The sequence below is a fragment of the Pleurodeles waltl genome, chromosome 8 (genome assembly GCF_031143425.1).
Source record: "Pleurodeles waltl isolate 20211129_DDA chromosome 8, aPleWal1.hap1.20221129, whole genome shotgun sequence".
Taxonomy (NCBI): Eukaryota; Metazoa; Chordata; class Amphibia; order Caudata; family Salamandridae; genus Pleurodeles; species Pleurodeles waltl.
In genome coordinates this window covers 1,366,163,840-1,366,191,144 of record NC_090447.1, presented here as the reverse complement: position 1 = coordinate 1,366,191,144, position 27,305 = coordinate 1,366,163,840, and the positions used below count along the sequence as shown (strand labels likewise).

Genomic DNA, 27,305 nt, shown 5'->3' with positions numbered 1-27,305 from the left:
ATTCTACATAGAGGTGTAATGAAAATGGGCAGCGTGGTGTGACTTGCTCACACTACATGTTTTTCTCGCTTAGAGAGTAGATGAGAAGATAGTCAGACTGTGAAACGGATGCAGTTAGTAGCCAATCGAAGTATTACACATTTTACATGAATTATGCCCTTTGTATTAATAGTGGGGAATAATTAAATCATCTCTGAAATGTGGGTTTTTAGAATCACTTTTTTGTCTAACAGTATTAGGTGTTAATGGCTTAATAGCGGACTTTTATTATGTGAATTGCAAATTATGTACGCTTGTGACCTTTGCACTACTCTATTACTGTGCTTTAAAATCAGCATAACTGCCCCCACCATAAACTAATAATATATAACAGAAATGTAAATCTGTAAACTAATTTAAAATGAATCCCATACATCGCCCTACAAAATATGTTTCCTTTAAACATTTTCACAGTTTTAAATGGCGATTCTGCTCGCCGACTGCGTAGGCTACCAAGGCTGGTAGTCCTAAATGTAACTTGGGCCTCTTTCATTAAGTACCAGATGCTCCCTGCGCCCTTGCAGGCTTCTGCTTTCTTCCATTGTGATGGTTTGGGGGTCTTTTTCTTCCCGATCTTTGTGTTTTTCCCTCTCTAGTACTAGGTAAATTGCAGATGCGAAAAATAAGTGCCGGTCCCTAAAAATGATTGGGCGTGGGGGGGGGGGGGGGGGGGGGGGTGGAGCGGGCAGCAACCACTGGCTCAAATTAAGCACTGACCTCAGGCCGACAGAAAACATTATGAACAAAAATATATCAAAACCTCGAAAAAGTGGTGTTTTTTTTTGTACTAAAATAAAAAATGCCACAAAGCCAAAATTATGCCAGCAAATCACGGATCCTCGCCTTGATAAAACACTCGTAAATGTTGCAAACTCAAAGCAAACAGGCCATGAAATAGATTCTTCGTTCTAGGGCGCACGTTGACAGTCGATAATAACCTGTATATGCGCCTTAAGAGGAAGCTGGGTAGTACAGATGACTAGAGCCCATCTCTGCACATTGGTTTGCCTCCTTGTCACAGCAGCTGCGATGCTTTATTTGCGGCAATAAAGAAGGTCAGAGCGTGTGACAGTTTCATTTGGTAAAGTTTGATGGATATGATTTGTTGCACCGAGGACTCAATATTTCACTGTTTCCTAACGCAGAGCCCAGCGCCGCTCCCTCAGATGTGAAGGCCACGAGTATATCTGCATCAAAGATCCTGGTGGCGTGGAAACCGACGACGGACCACCTGGGAAGGCCGCGGGGATTTGAGGTACGAAAAGAGATCATTCGGGGAAAAAATGGAAGAATGAATTATGGTGCGCCAAGTGTCAACCATTATGCAGCTGGGAGTAAAGCACCGTTTATAACTGGCCCATCGAGCATATCCATGGGTGCCAGAATATGCCGGTAGCTAAAAGCTAGAAGGCTCATCTGAACTACAGTGGCATAATAATTCTTGAGCCTCCCCTCTTCCCCCTCACCTGCAAAGTGCAGGGAGGGCGCCCCCTCCGTATTTACTCAAAAGCTCTCAGGTCCGGGTACTGTGCTGAAGAGGCCCCGCACCGCAGGTGCCACGGGGGCCTTTGTTACACCACTGCTGAACCACTCTGTGCTTTGTCCTCAAAAATAATTTCACTAAGTGCACTATAATGTATAATATTATATAATATTTTTAAAAATAATCTAAAGATTTAGAGCACCTGGACCCCGCCCCACCCCTTTCTTGTACCGCAGGGGCCTTTGTCACGCCCCTGAGTGGGGTCGTGACTCCCCAATTTTAACCTACGCACCCCTCGTCCGTCCCCTAACCACCCCCTTCTATCCGCTTGATAACCTGAGGGGATTAGGGAGGGAGGACGGGTGGAAGGAAATGTGAAAAGAGAGAAAAACGAAGGAATGGAATCTGAAAGGAAAGATGGAATGAAGGAGGGTAAAAGGAAGCGTGCAAGGACGGTTGGATGGTAGCATGGATGGGCGAAAGGAAGGAAACGCGAAGAGGGAAATGTGGAAGCAAGGATGAAAGGAAGGAAAGGTGAAAAGGGCAAAAGTTGCAAGGATGAGTGGAAAGAAGAGGCACCTGATGCATGGATGAAAGGATTATTTGGGAAAAAGATGGATGGAGTGAAGGAAACCAGAATGAAGGATATCTGAAGGGAAAATACAAATAATGAACTCTGAATAGAACGAAAGAGAGTATAATGCAAAGTTGAGTGGACAAAAGGGAAAAGAAGCGAGTAAGTATCAATTTGTGAAAAGATTGAAGGAAGGGTGAGAGTGTGGATTGAGAGACTGGTGAAGGGATAAACGACGGAAGAATGAAAGGAAGGCTGGTAGGTTAATGATCAATATGTAAACAGAAGGATCAGTGGATGGATGGAAAGGTAAGATGATGGATGGAAGCATAGTGAATGGAAAGTTGGAAGGAGAGATGGATGGAAGGATGGTCAGCCGATGTGTGACAAACATGGATGAGCAGAGTGTTGCCTATAAAGGTGATGGGGATCTTTCAAGGGAGGGTTGGTCTTGTTTCCTTCACTCACTCGGCGTCACTGGTGGTTTGGTTCCAAGTTGGGGGAGGGGTATTTCAGTGTTCTGGCTACTCCTCTGACCCACAGTGTATATTACTTGGTGTCATCTAGAAAGTTGTTGGAATGCATTTTGCTGCACGCCTAGCCTACATGCCATCAAACACACAAGTAATTAAGTGGAAGGTCAGTTGAACAGGACCAATGGCTGCATTGCAGGAGATGTAAATTCCATACAGTTAGAAAAGTGTTTTATTTCTAGGAAGAAACTGTAAAGATATACAATATTGCCTTTTCAAACGGCACAATATGCCGCCGTCTGCTCATGTTTAATTGTACTCATTGTGCATGTTATGCCAACATAAGTTTAAAGAAATGGACGCAGGGCCACATTCTTCCTCAGTGCTATGCCTATGCACAGATACATACTTGATGTACTCTTTAAAATTGAATATTATAAACACGTACACAGATCGTTAACAAGCATGAACTTGGCACATGTATAAGCTTAAAGTATGCTTTCTGCACTTTTCATGTTTACCTCTACTGTATTGTGTCGGTTTATCTTCTCTTGGTGCAGACTATGCAAAGCAAGTTATTTTTTTAATTTTCGGAGAATAGTTCTCCTGAAATGCTTCTGAATCTGTCATTCAGTAGGATTGATGTTTGCAGTAACTAAGGTATTTTCTGAGCCTTTGAACGTCATTTAAAAGCTTTCATTTTGATAAATAATAAGGGCCGCAGGCACCCCTGCTGTGCATTTTTCTTCCCTGTTCTTGACACAGAGGCTCCATATCCTGTTTACTTATTCCCATTTTTGCTCATACTGGCCCCTGTTTCTGCCCAAGACCCTTTTAAGTTAATAGTCCTGTTTTTTTATTGTAATAAAATCCTTCAACAGTCAAGGCCAAACGCAAAGATATGTGCAAAAATGTGGTGGAACATCATACACACTCATAAATTATATTAAAAATCAGTTACAGGGAGAGCCATCTCAAACGTTGTACCCCACACTCCCACAGGTAACTCAGTTAATATATTTATAGCGTCACCAAATTCTTGCACTGCTGATCCCTTGGATTCTTTTCTTCACCTCCCTAGTTCAAATTAACGTTTCATTTGTGTTAGACCTGGCATGCCTTAGGGTGGTCACCCCTAACTTTTTGCCTGCCTCCCTCCACTTTTTGGACCCTGTTTTGCTGGCTTTTAGACTCTGCACACTTTACCGCTGCTAACCAGTGCTAAAGTGCATATGCTCTCTCCCTTTTTAAACATGGTAACTTTGTATCATACCTGATTGGACTATTTAATTTACTTATAAGTCCTTAGTAATGTGCACTATATGTGCCTAGGGCCTGTAGATTAAATGCTACTAGTGGGCCTGCAGCACTGGTTGTGCCACCCACTTAAGTAGCCCCCTTAACCTTGTCTCAGGCCTGCCGTTGCAAGGCCTGTGTGTGCATTTTCACTGCCACTTCAACTTGGCATTTAAAAGTACTTGCCAAGCCTAGAACTCCCCTTTTTCTACATATGTCACCCCTAATGTATAGAAGAACTTCCTGGCTGCTCAAAGGACTCACCTGTCTGCTTTCTACAAAGGACTGCTGCCTTGCTGAACTCTTGACTGGCTGTGAAAGTGCTCTCCAAGGGCTTGGATAGAGCTTGCCTCCTGTTCCCTGAAGTCTCAGGACCAAAAAGACTTCTCTTTTTCACTTGGACACTTCGTACGCCTAAATTTTCGACGCACAGCTTGTTTCGCGGCGAGAAAAATGCCGCACACCGACGCTGATCGGCACGACGCCTTCGGGACAACCGGAACTTCGACGCACGGCCTCGCAAGGACAACGCCGCCGGACTTCCAAAGGAGAAATCTATGTGACGCCTGCCGTGAGAGCGAAACTTCAACGCACAGCCCCGCAGAACGACACGCAGACGGAAAACAAGCAGGAGAATCTCCACACAGAAAACTTGGACATCTGTTAATCCCCACAACCCATAGAAAGAGACTGTCCGCGCGCCGGAAAACGACGCACGACTTCCCCGCGTGAAAAATAACGACGCAAGTCCGTGTGTGCTGGGGAGAAATCGACGCACACACTATTTTTCCACGTATCTCTTCTTCTGCGGCCCTTTTCCACTCCAAACCAGGTACTTTGTGCTTGAAAGAGACTTTGTTTGCTTTTTAAAGACTTAAGACACTTTATATCACTTTTCAGTGATATCTTTACAAATTCACATTGCAACTTTATTTGTTTTGACCTACAAGTATCCTGATAAATATTATATATTTTTCTAAACACTGTGTGGTGTATTTTTGTGGTGCTATATGGTGGTATTGTATGATTTATTGCACAAATACTTTACACATTGCCTTCTAAGTTAAGCCTGACTGCTCGTGCCAAGCTACCAGAGGGTGGGCACAGGCTAATTTTGGCTTGTGTGTGACTTACCCTGACTAGAGTGAGGGTTCTTGCTTGGACAGAGGGTAACCTGACTGCCAACCAAAAACCCAGTTTCTAACAATTTGGCAAATATGTGAGCTGGAAACCCAGCTATACTCTAATAAATGTTTTTAATTTCCCATTGCTTCACCTGTACTCACTATGAGAATCCTTGAACAGGCTCACATAAATTATATTGATGCAGGCTCCTCCTCGTTTAGACCAAAGAATATGTTGTATCTCGCTCCGTGGACCGAACACCAGCTGAGTGGTCACTCGGGTTGCCAGGTGTCTGTAGGTATTATTGTTTCTCCCTAACTTGGCCTTCCATGACCAGAGCTGGCCTCTGGTGTCTTTCTTATTCAGTCCTGCACTTGTCAAGACTGTCTGTTCCTGTCCTTTCCTTCCTGCCCTCAAGAAATGATGTTCAGTGTCCAGGGCATCTGTCTGTTGTTCCCCAAGATGCTTTGTCTGTATGATGCAGCCAGCAGTTGAAAATCAACGGAGTCAAACTTTTACATGGCCTGGTACTCAAACCTCAAGTATCATGAAAAGGAGCTGTAAAGATGCGTCAGCTCTGGATATGTTTTCAGCGTTAGCATAGCATGCGTTTGCTGTGACAGTCAGAAGCTAGCCAAGCATAAACCGAGGAAGAAATAATCAAATCAACATCTTAGCCTACCATAAAGACTTCTTGCATCTTCAATTTTTTCTTGATTAAAATAAAGAAGCAAAGCACAAGGCAGCAGAACATCATGCATAGACAATTGCTTCTCTCCATGTTAAAAGTAAAATTGAAACAATGACAGTCTTTGACCAAAGGATATTAGAACATTGGAATGTCGGGGGCTCCATTGGAGACAATGGAGTGCTCCAGGCTTTTACTGGCTGGTAGCGTCAACATTCCAATGTTCTTTGTTCACAGATGTAGTTGTGAACAAAGCCTCACAGAGCCTGAGGGGATTTTAATCCCTTCGGGCTTCCTAAGGATTTTTTTTATTTGATAGAACATTCTGCCCTCTAGTGGCAGAATGTTCTAATAGCCTTAGAACCTGCCGGAGCTGGCTCTACCAGCGATTAAAGGCCCTCTAGATCCCGCTACGGCAGGTTCTAAGCCTACAATCTAACATCGCCATGTCAAGCATTGAAAAAATAAATAGTTTAAAGGTAATTTGTGCCCTAATAAACATCAAATAATTAAGTGTCTTGGACAGCATAAGGTTGAGAAATGGACTTTTGAGAGTGAGAAGATTTTCAAGGAATGAGGAAAAGTTCAGTTAGTTAAGACTCTAAACCAGTGATTCCCAACCTTCTGACTTCTGTGGAACCCCACTTTATCATTTCTGGAACCCGGGACCCCCACTAAATCATTATTGGAATCTGGGGACCCTCTCCCATTGAGTCATTACTGAAAGCTGGGGACCTAATCTGTTATTGTTATGTAATTTTCTAGGCAGTCGCGGACCCCCTGAGGAGGTTTCGTGGACCCCCAGGGGTCCCCGGACTACAGGTTGGGAACGAGTGCTCTAAACCATGTGATGTGATATAAGAGATTTCACTGGAAAACTGGCAGATTTGCATCCCTGAGCCATATTAGAGAGCTGAAAATAAAACACGAAAGCAAGAGCTAGAGTAATATTTGATGGGCGACACAGAGCTGCAATGCAGCATGAGGCAGCTACTCTGATAAACAGGAGTCCCTAGGGCTCTCACTGTTGCTTGAGCCTCTTAGTCGAGTCTCATCACATGCTTGGAAGGGCAGCCACCCAGTGTTCATTTTTAGAGGCATCTCTTTCTACCAGCCAATTTAGCCTCCCTGCACTGTCATCTACAGTGGCCACAGAGGCTGCTACAGATGAGCAATGCCTTTTGATGCTACAGGATGTCCTCTGCTGGCGTAATAGAAAAAGAGATTAGTCAGGACATTGTATTTCAAATTGATCCTGAAATTGCCTATCACTTCATATCAAGAGTGGAAATAGAGGTTAAGGAACAAGGTATGTGTAGAATTTGGCATGGTGTTCCTTGCACGGGGGCAGATGCATGGCTTTTGAGTGGTTGAGCAAGGCTTGTGGTTCACAGGCAGAGCTGGTGTTGCTTTTCTGACAGTTACATAGGGTAAATTTGTTGTGTTTCTTTATTGCTAATGCAGTCTGTGGGCCTAAGGCAGTCCCTGGCGCTTCCACAGAAGCAGAGTAATTTCCTCCATAGCAACAACTGACCTCTCCCTTTGCTGTGTCAGACACTTAGGGTACCAATGAAATGGCCGTATTTCAGTGCAAAGGCAATACTGTATACATGAGGAGTAGCCATTATAACATGCATTGGTTGTAAACTGGCTAGCTACAACATTGAAATGGCACTTACAATAACCCATTTCCACCCCCTCTGCATTATATGTTGATTGCACAAGCTTTGGCGACAGCTAAAACTGTATATACTCAGATCTAAAAACAGGTACATTAAGATGCTCTCTATTCTACCAGTTATACAGCTCCCTCAGCTGCTAGCCTCCACAGACAGCTAGTCCTTCACTTGCAAATCTGAGTGAGCGGGTCTTCACTTGGGAAGCTGGACAGATATTTTCACTGGTGTGCTCCTCTGGCACACACTCCACCCACCACAGGTATTGAGTCCAGGTGGGAGCTTCGGATATTGGTGCCAGTTGGTATGGGACTCTGAACAGCCTGATCATCTGATGGGTGGGAAGAGAGCTCAGCGGATTATTCTGAATCCCCACAGCATTACTGAGGTGAGAGGCTGGGAGGTGGTAGCCTGGTTGGGATGGTGGTATCCCTGTGAGGGTTAAAGGACGCACGCGGTGTGGTCCCATTGGTCGGCTCCTCTTTACCAGTGTTCCCTGTCTCAGGTTGGCTGTGTTACCTTCTTCACTTGGTGGGAGACACATCGATTAAAGGATTTTGAAGACATCCATGCTGCATATATAGTGTGTATGTAGGGATAGTGTGAATCACAATATTAAATAAACATTATGCTGCCAACCCGACTAGCTTTTCTCTGGCAAGGGGAAACCTCTTTACTTGTGACAGGGAATATGGTTGTGTTTGTGGGGCCTGGACCCTGGTATCCTGGCACATACTCCAGATAGCACATTTTCCAGTATGACAGTGGAAGTTGAAAATAAAAGAAGGGCAGCTGCACAAGCCCTTTAGGCCAGTATTCATGCAGGAGGGAGAGGAATATCTAAGATCGGCAATATTGGACAGGATTTGAAAGAAAAAACTCAGAAAATTAGAAAGACTTACAGAGATTTCAAAATGGGGGAAAGCTACATCACTCCAGAATTACATGGACAACTGAATGGTTCCACATGACCTCCTAATCCATATCGTTCCTTCATATGAATGGTCTCATCCAAAGATGCTGGAGGAATGGGCAGAGAACACAGCGGTAAGTTTGAGGAGAATGTTAGACATTTTGATTAAATATGCCTGGCTAGACAGGAAGAATCTGCTGAAAGAGATAGCAACCATGAAGGCAGAACTAGAGGGGAGACAGGAGACGGATGTTATTGAGAAGTTCTTGACAGAAGTGGCTAATCGCCTGAACAAACATGAGGAGGATATCACATTTCCCAAACAATACAAATTGCAAAGAGACTGTGATGATTATGCCAGTGCCAGAACCCTGACCTATAATTGGAAATTCGATGAAGAGATCAGTAGACTCTCTGAAGACATTGGGGACCTACCTACTAATAAGGTTCCTATGTCGGATAGTGAGGGGAGTACAGGCAATGATACCAACACACCAGGCACTGCAGAGAGAATTGCATCTGGGACTGAAAGCAGCCGTAAGTCAACTACTTTTTAAGACCAGTACAGATTACTGAGAGGAATTTGTCCGATATCTCACAAAACCACAGCTCCAAGAAACAGTGGCAGGGAGCCCACAACACAAAGCACAGGATGAGGAGAAGCAAGCAGAGGAGACAGAGTATCAGGCAAAGGCAACAGAGGAGCTGGACCAAGATTACAGGGGCAAGTGGGAAATGCTGAAATAGGCTCCTCAGAGGAAGCTTAATGGATCCAGAAGCGGTAAATCAAACTATTATCAACCTTTCGACCACAGAGCTTACAAACTTTGAGAAATAACTCATGTGCTTAGGCCTGTCCTTTTGTCCATTCCGAGGATTCGACTTTGTCAGTACTAGGATTGAGCTTTTTAAGTTTGTAAGGAAATTAAAATTTTACTGATCCTGTGCCGGCTACTCTCACTATTGTGAATATATACGTATCCAGGAATCTTCATGAATTGGAATCAGATACGTTGGGGTTGGATCTGTGGGTAACACTGAGCAGACCCTGAATTATTTAGGTGTTGTCCATTATGACGCCTTCCTTCCCTAGCAAGTTCAAACCCCCTTCTACTTTCAGTCCCAAGATGCCACATGATAGTATTGATACTTTTCATGAAGTAGTTACTCAGGATCTTAAAAAAATGAGTAGAAAAAACAAATTGCAAAACAGTGTGACTCTCACCTTGGAACAGTTTGAGGCCATAAATTATCTTTTAAGGGATGGCAGTATTATTATCTGCATGTCATAGACGGGGGGCAATATTGTGATATTGAAGAGAGAATCCTATATTAAGGATGCCATGAGGCAACTTGATTACAAATTGTTTTACAAGGTTGTTGACAAATCTGCTTATGTGAAAAGTATCACGTCCTTGTGTGATAAACTTCTAGAGTGGAGAAACAAGGGGGTATTAAACTGGGAGGAATACTGTTTTTTGAAAAAGGAGTTCCCTTAACTCCCCACGTTCTACTTGCTCCCCAAAATACACAAAAACCCAAGGAATCTCCCCAGTAGACTCGTTTTATCCTCTGGGGAGAGTGCAACTGAAAATGTATCAAAAAATACTGATGGACTTTGTTATAAATCACCCCTCATAAGTGAAGGATATCAAAGATTTTTAGGGAAAATCAATGTGATACCATGGAAACTAGACTTCCGTCTTATGATACTGGACATAAGTTCCCTCTATACCATTATTGACCATGAAAAGGGAATAGCTGCATGCAAATACTTCCTGAGAGCCAGACCTATCAGATTCCTTGATAACACTCTTATGATCTAGGAGATCATGAGACATTGTTTGGAGCATAAAATTTTCCTCTTTGATAGTAAACTGTACAGGCAGATTAGTGGGACCGTGATGGGGACCTGTTTTGCTCCCAGCTTTGCAAACCTGTTTCCGGGCTGGTGTGAGGAACAGGTCTTCAGTGACGGTACCTTGGCTAAGGATTTGGAACAGGTGATTGTATGGCTCAGGTACATTGATGACCTTGTTATTACTTGGAAAGGATCAGAGATAAGCGGCAAATGATTTGTTGCAAGCTTAATGGCAATCCCTTGAATTTAGCCTTTACACTGATCATCAGTGAAACCAGGATCGAGTATTTAGATGTTCTGGTGGAGGTAGTGGAGGGGGAGGTCCAGACACAGTTACACAGAAAGTCTACAGCGGGCAATAGCCTTCTCCATGTCCAAAGGGGCCACTCAGAGAGTTTGAAATAGAGCATTCCGTATGGGAAACTACTCAGGGCTAAAAGGAAATGTAGTAAGAGAAAGCTTTTCTGGAAGAACAAAAAATCATGGTGGCTAAATTCAGGGAAAGGGGCTATCCTCAATGGGTTCTCAATAAGGTCATCAAACGTGTATCCAAAGTCAACAGGGAGATGATCCTCTTTGACAATAAGCTGCTCACACAAGAAGAAACAACCAAGAGGGTAATTCTCACATACAGTGGCAATTCCAACACCATAAGACACACACTAGCTAAACACTGGAATATCTTGAACAGTGACGCCATCATTGGTGGAAACATAGGGTCGAGATCCTAGATCACTTTTCGGATGTATATTTATATACATATATATTTAACAATAAGTAATACATACATTTGTTAAGCAGACCTAAGGAATATCTATATATTTTAAAACTATAAGTGGTATATATATTTGTACTAAGAAATGTACATATCTAAATACATACAATCAAAGTATACATGTTTACATGCACGGACATTTGCTGTACCTTTGGGTTTGAGTGTGGTGGTCATGTAGGAAGAAATCATCTCTTGAGTACTCTTCTGAAGATAAGATAGTCATCCCTGGCTCTTATGTTTGGGAGTACTAAATTCCATAGTTAGGCTGTTTGAACAGAGAAAGATGTACCACCCATGTTTTTTTTTCCTTGTATGCTGCAATTTTGAGGTGTGATGTCAATCTTGAGCCAAAGTTCATTTGTTGTATGGATTTGGGGTTTTATTCCTGATAAAAAGTGATCCTGTCCCATGTATTGCTTTGTGGGTGATACAAAGCAGCTTGAAGGAGGATCTTCTGGCAACCGGTGACCAATGTAGGGCCCACAAGGCAAATAAGATGTGGGTTTGTGGCTTTACATGCAGGAGTAGTCTGGCAGCAGAGTTCTGAAGTTTTTTCATAGTTAATAGAGATGATCTGTGGTAGAGACCATTGGCCTAATCAAGTTTAGACACTACAAGAGAGATACTAGCATGGACCTTGTGTAGAAATCCTAGATGAGGGAAGATGCTTTGCAGAGTTTTCTTAGTAATGAAGCTTGATCTTGCTAATTGGCCACTTGGGCATTCATTGATAATTTGAAGTCCATAGTAATTCCACTATGTACTTCCTGATTAACCCTGCATGTAAGGTAAGGCTAGGCTACATACATTTTCCAAGCACAAGTTAGACCACAAAGTAGATTAAGCAGTCTCTTAAACACACTGGTTGGTGTCACGTACTGCGCTGGACTTCTCACCTCTGGATTTCGGATTGGCGAATACACCAAGTCTTCTACAGGTCCTGGATACTCCCAGATAAGGGCGACCCCTTCTAGTAGCCACGGGGCCGCTTGACAGGCTACGCCAAAGCAGACCGTACCCTCCAGAAGGAGTCCCAGAGGGAAAAACCCCCAACACTGGGGAAAAAACCTCTAACATGAACTCCTGAAGGAAAACAAGAAAAAACAGGACTTGACGACAGGAAACAAAAATAGCCAAAATCCAGGGTAAAAGGCAGGAAAAAAGGAATAGGCAAAAATATCCCAAGGCAAAAGCAGGAACAAAGAACAGGCACAAAATTTCCCAAGGCAAAAAGCAGGAACAAAGAACAGGAGCAAACAGCACAACCAGAAGGAAGTGTTTGCAACGTAAGGAGGGACAAGACTGACTGACTTATATACTGAGAAAAGGGAAGTGACATCACAGGAAAGGGAAGTAACACCATCTTGGATTGGGAAAAGCCCATAGACCAGTGTAGGAAAAAGGAAGTAATATAAAAGAAAAACAGAGCATGCTGGGACAAAAACACGAAGAAGACAAGATGGACGCAACATGGATAGAGACAGGCAAAAGGACCAACAAAAAACCCACCACCAACAACAAAAGAAGAAAAAAGGCTACAAGTACGTGTAGCGTGACCGGGAGCGAAATATATGCTTCCCAGAAAGCATAGTCAAAAAACGAGGGGAACGGCGCTCCGAATATCAATAGCGCGTTCCACCCGCGAGGACAGACAGACACGCTGCGTCAGAGCGCGGCGTTACAGTTGGGCTCTGGGTGTGTGTTGCCTTTTTTAGCTCGTTAAAAGTGGGAAAATGGGTTGTCTTCTAGAAGCCTTAGCACAGTGTAGGAGAAAACCAGGGCAGAAATTTAAACAGTAATGGGTAGAAGAAAATAGCAGTTTTAAAACTACAAAGTGCACAGAAACCAAGAGATGCATTTAAACAGCCACGGGTAGAGGAAAAGAGCAGTTTTAAAGTTTCAAAATACACAGCACAAACTCTGTGCTCTTACCAACTTCGTTGTCTTTGCTCACTTGGCTTTTTAGAGCTCAGAGAAGCTGGGGCTCCAAAATGGAGGTGTGTGTCCATGTGTTCCTTCCACAAACTTCAGGGCCTGTGTAGGTATGAGGGGAGGGCTTAGAGGTGCTTGGAAGCTTGAGGGCAATCAGTAAAGCACGGACTGGTGTGTACGAGGGCAGGAAAGTGCTCCTGAAGTCAGAATCACTTTGGATACAGACAGGCTCAGTCCATACTTTGTAGTTACTGTTCAACCCTGCAGGTAAGGCCCAAACCTAAGGCTACTAAAAATACTGCTTTTCGCACACTTAGACAATTCACTTTTTCTAGCCAAAAACGAGTGCTACATACACTTTTCAAACACAATTTAAACCACAAAGCAGATTAAGCTGTCTCTTAATCACACTCTTGTTAGGATCTGTGGTTAATAATAAACTGTAGTGCTCATCTCTAAATTAAGCAGACAGCGCCACCATGTGGCACACTGTCATAAGTACTGGTGTTGACAATTAAGTGCCAGTGCTGAGTACTGTAAATCATTGGCTCAAATTAAGCACTGGTTGTATCATTTAAGAAACAGTTTTGCTTCAGTTTCTTCAATTTAAGTTTATCTCTGTTTATTTACCTTTCAGAGTGTTTTTGGTGAATGCCCTGGAAGGGAAAGATTGTTCTATCAATTTAATTAAATCTGCTGATAATAAAGCATGCAGCTCTATTAAACATTTATTGCTTCAGAAGGAGCAAATATGCTTGACGCGGAATGATGGTCACGATCTCCAACATTCAGATTAAGATGGGTGATTTCACTAGGATTTCATTTCAAAATAATAATACTTTTGCAGGAGATTAAAAATCTCTGATGCTAATTCATGAAATAAACACAATTATATGCATTGTAAAGTTTTAATGCCACTATATATTAGCTAACTGCTGATTCTGAGAGCATGCTCAAATGTTTATGCAACAGTTAAGTGTTTGCTGGCTCTAAACAATGTGTGCCATTCCTGCCTAATTATTTTTTAGTGATTTAAAATTGCATAGATTAAGTATACATTACAAGCCCTAATATTATTATGTTTTAGGCACAGATACCCATGTATAATTTTAGGTGTCCCAGACGCAGGACCTACATAATAAAACATTGTAAATGCTGATAATTAAATTAAGCAATTTTCTTAATTAGGTTGTAAATTGAATGCCTCAAAACATTTCCGTGTTCATTGGAACAAATCCCTCAATAACTACAGAGATTAGAGAGCAAAACATCTTTGTACATATTTTAAAAACATGTTGATGCATGTTTCAATTATTGAAACATACAGATGCACTTTCAACTTAGTATATATCATCTGCTATCCATTAAGCTGGAGCTAATACATAGCACCATATTAGTTAGCTTTCCGTTTGTATTTACACAGTGACGTTGTAGCTTGATCTTGGATTGCATCAAGGTAAACATTGTCATGATAGTTCTATAACGTTATGTTTTTTTTAGCCTCTGATTTAGGATTTCAATAACAAGAAGATACTTAGGTTCTGGTTATGAGTCAGGCAGAGCGAAATTATTGTATGCAGTTCCGCTCCACCTGATTCCGAGTGGGTTGGTGTTCCAGAACCTAGTTTTTCCACATATTGCAACACCAGACTTGATTTTACTGGGTGGTAACCATGCCCGGTAAAGTCATAGGAGGCTTTAGCAGCATTCATCATTGTTTTTTTCTGGTGTGGAGGAGGGTGAGCAGACAGTGCTTCCCCCTGGCAGTACTTAGCTTCCCTTTTCTCCCTTACTCTCCACATCTCACACAGAGCCTGCAGCATACATTTACTATCTGCTCCAGTTGTGGCCTCATTCTCACCAAGAAACCCTTTACTTTCATGTCATATTAAAGCTATGGTGTTAGACCTGACAGCCTTAGGGTGGTCACCCCTAACGTTTTGCCTGCCTCCCTCCACTTTTTGGATACTGTTTTTGCTGGTTTTTAGACTCTGCACACTTTACCACTGCTAGCCAGTGCTAAAGTGCATATTCTCTCTCCCTTTAAACATGGTAACATTAGATCATACCCAAGAGGACTATTTAATTTACTTATAAGTCCCTAGTAGAGTGCACTATATGTGCCCAGGGCCTGTAGAGTAAATGCTACTAGTGGGCCTGCAGCACTGATTGTGCCACCCACTTAAGACACCCTTAACCTTGTCTCAGTCCTGCCATTGCAAGGCCTGTGTGTGCATTTTCACTGCCAATTCGACTTGGCATTTAAGAGTACTTGCCAAGCCTAAAACTCCTCTTTTTCAACATATAAGACACCCCTAAGGTATGCTCTAGGTAACCCATAGGGCAGGGCGCTGTGTAGGCAAAAGGCACGACATGTACCTATGTAGTTTACATGTCCTGGTAGTGTAAAAATCCTAAATTCGTTTTTACAGTGCTGTGAGGCCTGCTTCCTTCATAGCCTAACATTGGGGCTGCCCTCAAACATTGTTTGAGTGGTAGCTACTGATCTGGAAGGAGTAGGAAGGTCATATTTGGCCAGAATGGTGACATTAAATCCTGCTGACTGGTGAAGTTGGGTTTAATATTACTGTCAACATCAGGACAGTGCGCACTCTACGGGCGACTACAATGCAAAAACCCAGTCTTTATGCAAAGGCATAATTCATGCATTATGTTTATATGCAGTTTGTTAACCTTTTGCATTGCAGATTTGAACCTTGAAAACCACTATTAATGATGTTTGTAATAACTGTTCACTTGCAAGGTATTGCTGCAGGCTTACCGAGTGTGTTAGGGTGTGGTCCCTTTCTAGGACCTTCTAGAAGCTTTCCCTACCCCATGACTGGGTGTGGTCTGTGGGCTGGGCTTGACTCTATATAAGGGAGTCAGCCCAGCTCCACATGCTCACTATTCAGAGGTTCCGGTGCAGAGCTGAAGCAAATTCCTGAGCTCTGGTCCCGGAGGCCTACAATGATATTTCCAGGCCTGCCCTCATTATATTGATGATCCTTTAGCAGGGCGGTAAGGCGGAGGTCGGGCTGGGCCCCGACCCCCATTTTCAAAGACATTCGAGTTTTGGGGCCTAGTTGTGAAACTCCTTGTGTGCGTGATTGTGTTTTCACAACATTTACATATTCTTGTTTGAATCGGCAGGGTGCGCGATTCAATTCTGGGATATGATTCTTGACATTCAGATCGGCAACAGGGTGCGTGATCATTTCATGATACTTGCATTGTGTATTTCAAATCGGCAAGGTGCGCAATTCATTTCCTGGCATTTACCTTTGACATTCAGATCGTCAACAGTGTGCGCGATCATTTCATGATATTTGCATTGTGTATTTCTAATCGGCAAGGTGCGCGATTCATTTCCTGGCATTTAACTTTGACATTCAAATTGACAACTATGTGCGCAATCATTTCATGATATTTGCATTGTGTATTTCGAATCGGCAAGGTGCGCGATTAATTTCCTGACATAAAAACTCTTGACATTCAGATCGGCAGTGTGCGCGATCATTTCATGACATTAGCATTGTGAAACTTCGAATCGGCAGCAAGGTGCGTGATACTTTTCTGGAAGTAAACTCTTGATTTTCAGATCGGGTGTGCGCGCGATCTTTTCATGGTAGTGAATACTTTGGTGTGCAGTGTTTGTTGAGGTGCACACATTTATCCTGAGCTTTTGGTTTTCTCAAAACTCTTAATTCAAAGTGCGGCATTTTTGTGCTAATTAAGCTCCTAGTACATCTCCTGTTGTTTTTTCTTGGAATGTTCAGATAGCCTTTGTCCTCCTGTAAAAAGGCAATGTTTATTCTGAAACTATTTTGAAGAAGGTTCTCGTATTCTAGACAGTATATGATATTTCCTGAAAAACTCAAATGAAACTTTGTATTAACCCATTCTTGATTTTTCCAGGTACCTAGATTTCTTGAGGCCTAGTTGTAGTCATGTCCTAGTGTTAGAAATGGGGTTTCTGGTTGGCTAGGGTATGCACCTCAGCCAGGCAGAACTTACCCACTCTAGTCAGGGCAAGGCAGTTACACGTCCAAGATAACCCCTGCTCACCCCCTTGGTAGCTTGGCACGAGCAGTCAGGCTTAACCTGGAGGCAATGTGTAAGGCGTTTGCACAACACACACAACACACGTGACACCATATCCCCACCACAAAGGAAACACAATACCAGATTATATGAAAATATACTCTATTGTACACAACGCAATTATCAGACCAAACATCACATATCAGTACTATCCTGCTACCTTAGCAGTTGTCAGAACGTTACACATTAGTTACTCTGCAAACTAGCAGTAGTCACACATAACACACAGGTTACTCAGTATTCTGCAGCATAAGCAGTAGTCAGGAAAACACGTATTACATCACAGCACTTGTCATAAGAATATCATAAAATGCCCATAGTAGGAACATTAGAAAACATATGGCAAGTGCAGGAAATCCACTCACCATCCCCGGGGCTTCTCCTCTGCGGCCCTTTGCAGAGATGTTTCACACGAACCAGGTACTTTGTGCTTGAAAGAGACTTTGTTTGCTTTTAAAAGACACCTTATATCACTTTCAGTGATACCCTACATTTGCTTATTTCATCTTTAATAATTTTGACCTGCATTTATCCAGATAAATATTATATATTTTTCTAAACACTGAGTGGTGTATTTTTGTGGTGCTGTATGGTGGTATTGTATGATTTATTGCACAAATACTTTACACATTGCCTTCTAAGTTAAGCCTGACTGCTCAGTGCCAAGCTACCAGACAGTGGGTACAGGATCACTTGGATTGTGTGTGACTTACCCTGACTAGAGTGAGGGTCCTTGCTTGGACAGGGGGTAACCTGACTGCCAACCAAAGACCCCATTTCTGACAGTGCCTCTATGCAGTCACACTTCCAACCCACTGGTATTTGTGTTCCATGTATAAAAAGGTTTATTTAACCTTTCATGTGGTCTGAGTTTCTGGCTGCTGAGTTCCCTTTCCCTATATTGTGGGAGTGTGCACTCTGTTGCAGTCCTGACATATGGGTACTATTTACTTAACACCATGGTCAACCCTGGAGCTTTTCAATGAACCACTAATTGTTAAGAGTAGAAAAACTGAACACCTCTGCGCAGTCGAGCTGAGAAGATAATTGTCTTTTTTCATCCTTTAGGTGCCGTGCTCCTGGCCTAATGACTCACAACCCAGGGGATAGATATTTCCCCTCTCACCCACCAGAATAGCATTTGTGCATATCTTAGCTTTGGTCAAATGGATTGGTTGGTGTCTGAGCTGAATCGTGTTAGCTTAACCAGAATGATCTGAAAGCCCCCCCTTGCTGGCAAGGCAATGCCGTATTTCAGATGCTGGAATTTTCCAGCGTGATAGGCGTAGGTGAATTACCTCAATTTCACCTATTCCACTTTTTCGAATTGAATGATGTGATCACCCCTGCTAATTCACCCTATCTCAAGGTGATTTAGGTTTAAAGTGCTAGTGGAAAACAGATAAAGTCAGAGCTTTGCTCATATATGATTTGGTTCTTTCCGAATTTAACTCATAACCCAGATAATTCCACTGGCCTTCTATCTAGGTCTCTCACCAACTTCACCCACCCCAACACACCATACATTTAGGGATTGATTTTGATGTGTGTGTCCCAATTCCTTGGAGTGTATCCAAAGAATATTTGTCCTGACTGACTTCAGAAACTTTCATGCCATTATGTTCCATTAGGAACTTGAGATTCTTCTCAGTTCACCTAATTCAACCAACATATGCTGAAAGATCTTTAGGGGTCTACGGCCCACACAGACTTACCCCCTAACTACAGATGGGAAGTTGTTACTGTTAAAGACATTTTTAAATGCCTAACTTTCAAACAGGCCTTCAATGAAGTCCTACCTCAACCTGGGAGTGGTCAAAAGATTACAGATCTAGTTTCATCATGCTCATTCAGCTGTACGCAAACTTGGTTTTATCTAACTGCTACAGTACAAAGAAGTAGCTTTACTTTTGTGTAGCACTATAAATATCAGTGTGGCCCATAATGAAAGTGAGGGGTGGGGGCAGCCACACATGCAGACATGTACACAGACACATCTACATGCACACTTACTCACAACCCCATGCATAACCACCATCACAAGTCCACACAATCATCTGTTCGCAGCACATACTCACAAATACACATACATTCATACAAGCAGGCACACATTAAAATAAAATTACTTGCTAGCTGCAGCAGAGATCTCGGCCTCAAGGTTCCTTCAGGATTGAGAATGATGCATTCTCTCAATGGGTCAACCACTGAGAGGAGGCAGCAGTCCCCACCTCGTCACAGAGTGGGATGGGGTCAGTGAGTCTTGCTGCCCGCAGCATATTCTGTGATGAGGCATCGAACATCGATATCTGACCTGGGCACTTCATGGCTTAATACGGAAGACCCAAGGTCTGAGGCTAGCAATGATGCTCTCCCCTCATCATGAGTGGCGATGTCCTCCAAGCACTTTGGCAGGCTGAAGAGATTACAGGACTGTGACATCTTCAGCCCAGCAAAGTTCAGCTCAGGCAGCTTGGGGCCTGCACATTTAGGACATGACTAGCGCTTGGCACCTGAACTGAACATAAAGAGTGCCTGTCAGGCTGACCTTTATTCATCCTCACAGGCACTCTACATGTCTGCCAAAAGGTGGGGGGTGTTGCCCATCTGCCCTTAAGGGTGAGCTACTGCTGATAAATATCCATAGATATGTTGATGGTTGTGAAGAAGTAGTGGAAAGCCATGAGCCAATAGAAGATTTGGCTAACCCTGACACCTCCTACAAGCATTCCACTGAAACAGTATCATCTTAAGGATTGTTGGGGTCTCTGGGAAAACATATTTTGGAAGCCCCTTCTCAGAATAACTTTGAAGTGTATTACCCATTTTCTTCTAATTTAAGCTTGCAAAATGCAGAATAATACTGAATTATAGGTTACATTTTCTGTATTGCTTTTAAACAGGAGAGCTAAGATATGTCTTTGTTCGAACACAAAATTCTTTAGATGACACTTGGTAGAGAGAGACAGAATCTGAGGGAGAATTAGGCAGAAGGGAGGGTAGGAGGTTGATGTAAAGATATAGAAAAATCACTTTCCCAAGGGGGCTCTTGAAAGATAGAGCTCTAGGCAACTGTCCACTTAACTCAAACGTCTCTGCTTGAAAATGAACTGCAAAGAAAATACTATTTTACTGATCCCATATCTATCCACACAAAATAGATTGATTCTTTATAACTCCTGCCAAACCTGTTGCATAAAATCCTTTAAGTGAAATGAAGTTTCACTCTAAAGGCGCAAAGACACCCACAAAGTAAAAATAACAGCACCTTTGCCTGATCGTTCTGGACAGATTTCTTTTAATTCTGCCATGCACGAAAACCCGAGGCAGGCCCCAGACTCGCTCTAGACAGATTGATTTTAATCCCTCAATCATGAAAACCCGAAGCAGGCTCCGGCACTAACAAACAAAGGCAAAATCATGCTGGGACAGACGGCGGAGGCTGGTTTCCATTCCATTCCATATGTAATGTGCAGAACACCTGTTTCATTGCTCCACATCCGACAGACGTCTATGAGACGCCTCGGGCACTCTGTGCGCGGCTTCCATCTTTCCTCGTGGTAAGGAACACAGCCCTCCGTCTTAAGATGCGGCACTGCCCTTCCCAGAAGAGAGAGAGGGCCTCGAACGTGCGTGCGTCAAAGAGGGGGCGCTGATCAGATCTAAATTCAGAATAAATCAGCATAAACTAACTATTAATATTTTGATTTTTCTCCCTAAGGAGCATCTCGCGTCGCCCTTTGCCGAGGGTTGCTGTTATCTTAAAGGAGTTTGCACACCTTCAGCCATTTTTTAACAGATCGACTTCAGAAACAGCCGAATTGAGGAAGACAGTTTTAGCAGAGATTTCTCACTGTATTTCAGCTCTTTACCATCTTCACTTTATAACCTAAATAAAATGCTTTCTTCATAGACCAGTACTGAAATCCGATACCATTAACATTACAACAGAAGAAATTCAAATTATTTTTTGTAAAACCAGATAAGGGCTACAAAAAGCACACTTAAACTAAAGGTTTACATAAAACAGATGTAGTCCACAGTCTGAATGTTATGAAGTTGAATTTATCTAATAACATATTGAGAATCGATAACAAAGGCCACGCTGGCTTAGCACGAAGTCAAAAGGGGCTCTGGCTATGCTGGAAGATAATAGACAGTAGATTATGACACATTTTACCAACATCTTTAGGGCTAATATTTCTTCATTCAAAACAAATCCCTGGTATATCACATCAAATATGACCATTCAGTTATTAAAGCTTTCTTAGATATCAGCATTATTTTTCAGAATGCCTTTGTTGACCCCGAGAGTAAGTATAGTCCAGATCAGCCCAGCTAGTGTGATACAGTCTGCAGGGGGAGGGGGCGGCAGACCCTTGCTGTTAGCCTTAAATAGCAACCACAGGAAAGTATTAGTTGCTGCAAAGTCACTTTTAAAAATGCCCTAAGGACAGGAGGTGAAAGCTAAAAGACAAAAAGTGGGACAAATTTGTTAGTTGATGTTGCCTTAGAGCATGTTTTGAATTATTTTTAATTCGGAGACACTAAGTACAGGGGTGGATGTCAGCCTTTCTGTACACAACAAGGCAGATGTTTTGTTGAACACAGGCAAGCACAGGTCGTGATGGGTCCCTACAGCCCTGTGCAGAATCAATCTGGAATTTGGGGCCCCAGTCATCGACAATTGCATTAATTCTGCATATAATTCAAAAATACCATCTTCATGGGACACTGCTGTTATTCTGCCAGTGTTTAAAAATGGAAAGAAACAAGAACCACGTTGTTAAAGACCAATCTCTGTGTTGGATTCCGTGGATAGTGATCCATCGGGTTATCTAACAAAGGATTCATAGATGGGTGGAGGATAATACTGCTCTATCTGAGGCCCAGTTTGGTTTTAGAAATGGTGCGGTCTCAATAGAAAAATGCCTCAACCTGCATCTGATAGCGAGTAAACTGTTGCTATGCAGGGTCAGTTGTTTTTATCATTTATGGACCTTAGCAGTGTCTTTGATCAAGTGAACCTATCAAAGCTCTAGGCTATTTTTTAGGGCATGGGACTTGACAAGGCTTTAATCGATTGTTTTAAAACATATTTTACACAACAGTGTTACAGCGTGAGTATCGTGTAGCCCGGGGATTGAATGCTTAGATTCATTTACAGTAGGAGGGGTCCCTTGGTTGTGTCCTTAACTCAATATTATTCGTATTGTATACAAAAGACCTCAATGCGTTTTAAATTACACACTGTAAAGATATGCAGACAGTGAATTTTAGACTTTGATAATTTTGCGGCTTTCGTACACAATTTAGATTTAAAAGGTACTCTTAGTAAAACCTAGTACATGGTCTGTGGTTGAACCGACAGTAACATGACAGCTCTTTCTATCAATTTCAAGAATGTGGGCAAGCTGGCGTACTTCGCATATTTGGGTTTTGCTTTTGACTCCTCCCATAGAGCCTCTCTGATAGTTGTGGGGCATTTAACCAGGCTGTACGTGCCCTATTTATCTTTGTCCGGAAGCTTGGGAATAAACTGTTCCTCCGTCTTCTGGAAGTATATAATCATAAATGTATTCCAGTTCTACGTTTGGGGCGGCTACGTGGTGATATCTACCCACCTAAAATCTGCAGGTACAACAATACCATATTTGTAGGTGACTTGTGATTCTCCCCCAAAAGCCTGCGTTTCTTCCTACATGCAAAACTATCCATAGGTTATGTATAGCCAGTGTAAAATTAGCGCTCCTACTGTTGTGGCTGTCCATATGGAGTAATCCCCATGTCTCACTGAATTGTTCTGAAATTAAAGATTGCCTGTCCTGTGAATATTGCTTTTCATACCTTGGCTACAGAATATAAAAAAATTAGCTAGCACACATGGAGGGCCAGACCTATTTAACAACCTGAAACAAATATCCCTAGAGGAAAAGGCATGGGGTTGGGAGAAGTTATAGCCAACGATACACTATCTAGTGAGAGGGAGGAGTTGAGGAAGCCATATACATTGCAATATGCAGTAATTCACGTCACCGGACATGGAGCGGTGTTTGAAGTTTACCATAAATCCAGGGGAGCGATCTCTGCTCACTAGATTTCGCCGAGGTTCCATTCGGAGCATACTTTGTGTTTGTTTAGTCCATTATGACCCCACAGGGGTTTTAATATGTCAGTGTGACGAATCCTTCCCCCTTTATATACTTTTGCAGTTTCTCTTTTTTTGCATATTTTACAATACTTTTAGCAGGCAATTTTTGACACCGAAACTTACAGGTAAGGGCTTTGCTAAATGTAAACCAACTTTGTCCTTGAAGATGTTAGGTTTACCTTTTGTATTTAAAGTCACAAGGAGCTTTAAGGAGCTTAAGTCAGCATTAAGTACTTGAAAATGTTTAAATCTGGTTCTGTTGCTTTCTTAGTATGTCTTTGGAATGCATTTTGCTGACTAACAATTGTGTATGTTTTTCCAATATATTTCTTAAATACTTCAGCTATTTTGCTGTGCTTTTATGATTATTTTTTAATAACAAAAAAAAAGATTCTGTCTGTCCGTGCTGTACTACTTGAAATTGAGATAGGATAGGGGGAAAAAAGGTCTTCCACTGGCAGCAGTGATAATAGAAGCCCCTCCCACCGACCACTTGACTCTGGCATTGACTTGGACCCGAATTGGGCCCCACTTCCCCAGCTCATGGTTTACATTTGATGATATGGGCAGTGCCGAGTTTGGGACATGTTGCAGAGTGGGACACCAGACAGTAAGGTGGTGCTTGTCACTGCCAGCTCCAGAATGATGCTACAGTTGTGCGTTCCCTCTTATGGTTGAGTCCACTAGCCCATCAGCTGTGGTGTATTTATCAGACATGGAGGTCAAATGCAGGGACTTGGCTTTAGGATGCCGATAGGTTATCCTATATTAACTCTGAACTTTTTCAGAGAACCACCTACTCCCTTACAGCCACCGACTTTCTTCAGATCTCAAAATTTCTCAAACACCACCTAAATAGTGTAGAAGGATATAATTTGGTGGTTATTAAGCTATACAAAAGTTTACCCCCTTGATGCTTCCGCCTATAGATTACATGTTGGGTAACTACTTATGTTCCCAGAACCACGGTTCCTGGCCAAATACCAAGACTGTTAGCATGAACTTGGGCAGTGTAACTCTATGTGCAAGATCACCAATGTGTTTTTAGTTTTGCTAGAAGATGTATTCAGTGATAAGAGGATTCCCACTCTAACAACTTAAAGCAATAAAATGCCCAGTGTTGGGATTGGAAATTGTTATATTCTTTCTATTCAGTAGATTTGAATACTCTTTTATGCACTTTTAGCAAATCATTTTGAATCAGCATAAAATTGAAAAGATCCACATTTAAAAAAATACTGCATTGATTGTGACGCTTCTTATGTGCGAAGGAGTGGAAGAACACAGTTAAACGTACCAGTGTGACGAAATTGCCCATGTACCTTGAAGTGCAATTCCACTTAATTGTAATAACTCCATGCATAGTACAAATGCCATCTGTAGTCTGTGGGCAGAGTTGGCTTTGGTGTGAGAATTTTCTAAATATTTAATCTGTACTCCTTGCAATCGCCCTTTGCTGTTGCGCTTGTTGAACTAACGTCTTTCAGCTTCTGGCATGACTATAATAATCCAATTTTTTTCAAATCACCATATATCTTTATTGATTCATAACAACAATATGGACTGCAGTACTGAGCAAGCAACACATTTATCAGAAGTTTCTGTGAGGCCAGGGTCAACAAACTAAAGTGGGCCCTTCATAGGACCAGGATATATTCCAAAGTTTAATAAATGTCTTGTGTTGGAAAACGTGGGAGATCTGTCACCTGTTGCCACATAATGGTAAAACCATATTAGCTGTGTTAGAAATGGGTTTTTTGGTTGGCAGTCAGGTTACCCCCTGTCCAAGCAAAAGCCCTCACTCTAGTCAGGGTAAGTCACACACAATCCAAGATTATCCTGTGCCCACCCTCTGGTAGCTTGGCACGAGCAGTCAGGCTTAACTTAGAAGGCAATGTGTAAAGTATTTGTGCAATAAATCATACAATACCACCATATAGCACCACAAAAATACACCACACAGTGTTTAGAAAAATATATAATATTTATCAGGATAATTGTAGGTCAAAACGAATAAAGTTGCAATGTGAATTTGTAGAGATATCACTGAAAAGTGATATAAAGTGTCTTAAGTCTTTAAAAAGCAAACAAAGACTCTTTCAAGCACAAAGTACCTGGTTTGGAGTGGAAAATCTCCTCAGAGGGCCACAGAAGAAGAGATACGTGGAAAAAGGGTGTGTGCGTCGATTTCTCCCCAGCACACACGGACTTGTGTCGTTATTTTTCACGCGGGGAAGTCGTGCGTCGTTTTCCGGCGCGCGGACAGTCTCTTTCTGTGGATCGCAGGGATTACCAGATGTCCCGGGTCTGTGCGTGGATTTTCCTACTTGTTTTCCGGCTGCGCGTCGTTCTGCGGTGCTGTGCGTCGAAATTTCGATCTCACGGCAGGCGTCGATTTCTCCTCTGGAGGTCGGGCGGCGTTGTCCTTGCGAAGCAGTGCGTCGAAGTTCCGGTCGTCCCGAAGGCGTCGCGTCAATCAGCGTCGGTGTGCGGCGTTTTTCTTGCCGCGGAACAAGATGTGCGTCAAAAATTTTGGCGCACAGAGCGTCCAAGTGAAAAAGAGAAGTCTTTTTGGTCCTGAGACTTCAGGGAACAGGAGGCAAGCTCTATCCAAGCCCTTGGAGAGCACTTTCACAGCCAGACAAGAGTTCAGCAAGGCAGCAGGCCAACAGCAAGGCAGCAGTCCTCTGTAGAAAGCAGACAGGTGAGTCCTTTGAGCAGCCAGGCAGTTCTTCTTGGCAGGATGTGGTTTCTGGTTCAGGTTTCTTCTCCAGCAAGTGTCTGATGAGGTAGGGCACAGGCCCTGTTTTATACCCAAATGTGCCTTTGAAGTGGGGGAGACTTCAAAGAGTGGCTAAGAAGTGCACCAGGTCCCCTTTCAGTTCAATCCTGTCTACCAGGGTCCCAGTAGGGGGTGTGGCAGTCCTTTGTGTGAGAGCAGGCCCTCCACCCTCCCAGCCCAGGAAGACCCATTCAAAATGCAGATGTATGCAAGTGAGGCTGAGTACCCTGTGTTTGGGGTGTGTCTGAGTGAATGCACAAGGAGCTGTCAACTAAGCCCAGCCAGACGTGGATTGTAAGGCACAGAAAGATTTAAGTGCAAAGAAATGCTCACTTTCTAAAAGTGGCATTTCTAGAATAGTAATATTAAATCCAACTTCACCAGTCAGCAGGATTTCATATTACCGTTCTGGCCTTACTAAATATGACCGTCCTACTTGTAGGAGGCTGGACTGGCTTGTAGTGAGTACCAAGGGGTACTTGCACCTTGCACCAGGCCCAGTTATCCCTTATTAGTGTATAGGGTGTCTAGCAGCTTAGGCTGATAGATAATGGTAGCTTAGCAGAGCAGCTTAGGCTGAACTAGGAGACGTGTGAAGCTACTACAGTACCACCTAGTGTCATATGCACAATATCATAAGAAAACACAATACACAGTTAAAAGGTACTTTATTTTTATGACAATATGCCAAAGTATCTTAGAGTGTACCCTCAGTGAGAGGATAGGAAATATACACAAGATATATATACACAATAGCAAAAATATGCAGTATAGTCTTAGAAAACAGTGCAAACAATGTATAGTTACAATAGGATGCAATGGGGAAACATAGGGATAGGGGCAACACAAACCATATACTCCAAAAGTGGAATGCGAACCACGAATGGACCCCAAACCTATGTGACCTTGTAGAGGGTCGCTGGAACTATTAGAAAATAGTGAGAGTTAGAAAAATAACCCTCCCCAAGACCCTGAAAAGTGAGTGCAAAGTGCACTAAAGTTCCCCTAAGGACAAAGAAGTCGTGTTAGAGGAATAATGCAGGAAAGACACAAACCAACAATGCAACAACTGTGGATTTCCAATCTAGGGTACCTGTGGAACAAGGGGACCAAGTCCAAAAGTCACAAGCAAGTCGGAGATGGGCAGATGCCCAGGAAATGCCAGCTGCGGGTGCAAAGAAGCTTCTACTGGACAGAAGAAGCTGAGGTTTCTGCAGGAACGAAAAGGGCTAGAGACTTCCCCTTTGGTGGACAGATCCCTCTTGCCGTGGAGAGTCGTGCAGAAGTGTTTTCCCGCCGAAAGAACGCCAACAAGCCTTGCTAGCTGCAAATCGTGCGGTTAGCGTTTTTGGACGCTGCTGTGGCCCTGGAGGGACCAGGAGGTCGCAAATTGAACCAGGAGAGAGAGGGGACATCGAGCAAGACAAGGAGCCCTC

General features: G+C 42.8%; 1 protein-coding gene across 6 annotated transcripts in view; it reads left to right on the top strand.

Moving 5' to 3' along the window:
• Positions 1-27,305, top strand: part of CNTN5 (contactin 5) — a 3,179,309-nt gene that overhangs the window by 3,094,111 nt on the left and 57,893 nt on the right. For all 6 annotated transcript variants that reach the window (XM_069202389.1, XM_069202386.1, XM_069202392.1 and 3 more), the window contains one exon: positions 1,185-1,294. In XM_069202389.1, coding sequence (XP_069058490.1) covers positions 1,185-1,294 — 110 coding nt within the window. The remainder of the gene's footprint in view (positions 1-1,184; positions 1,295-27,305) is intronic.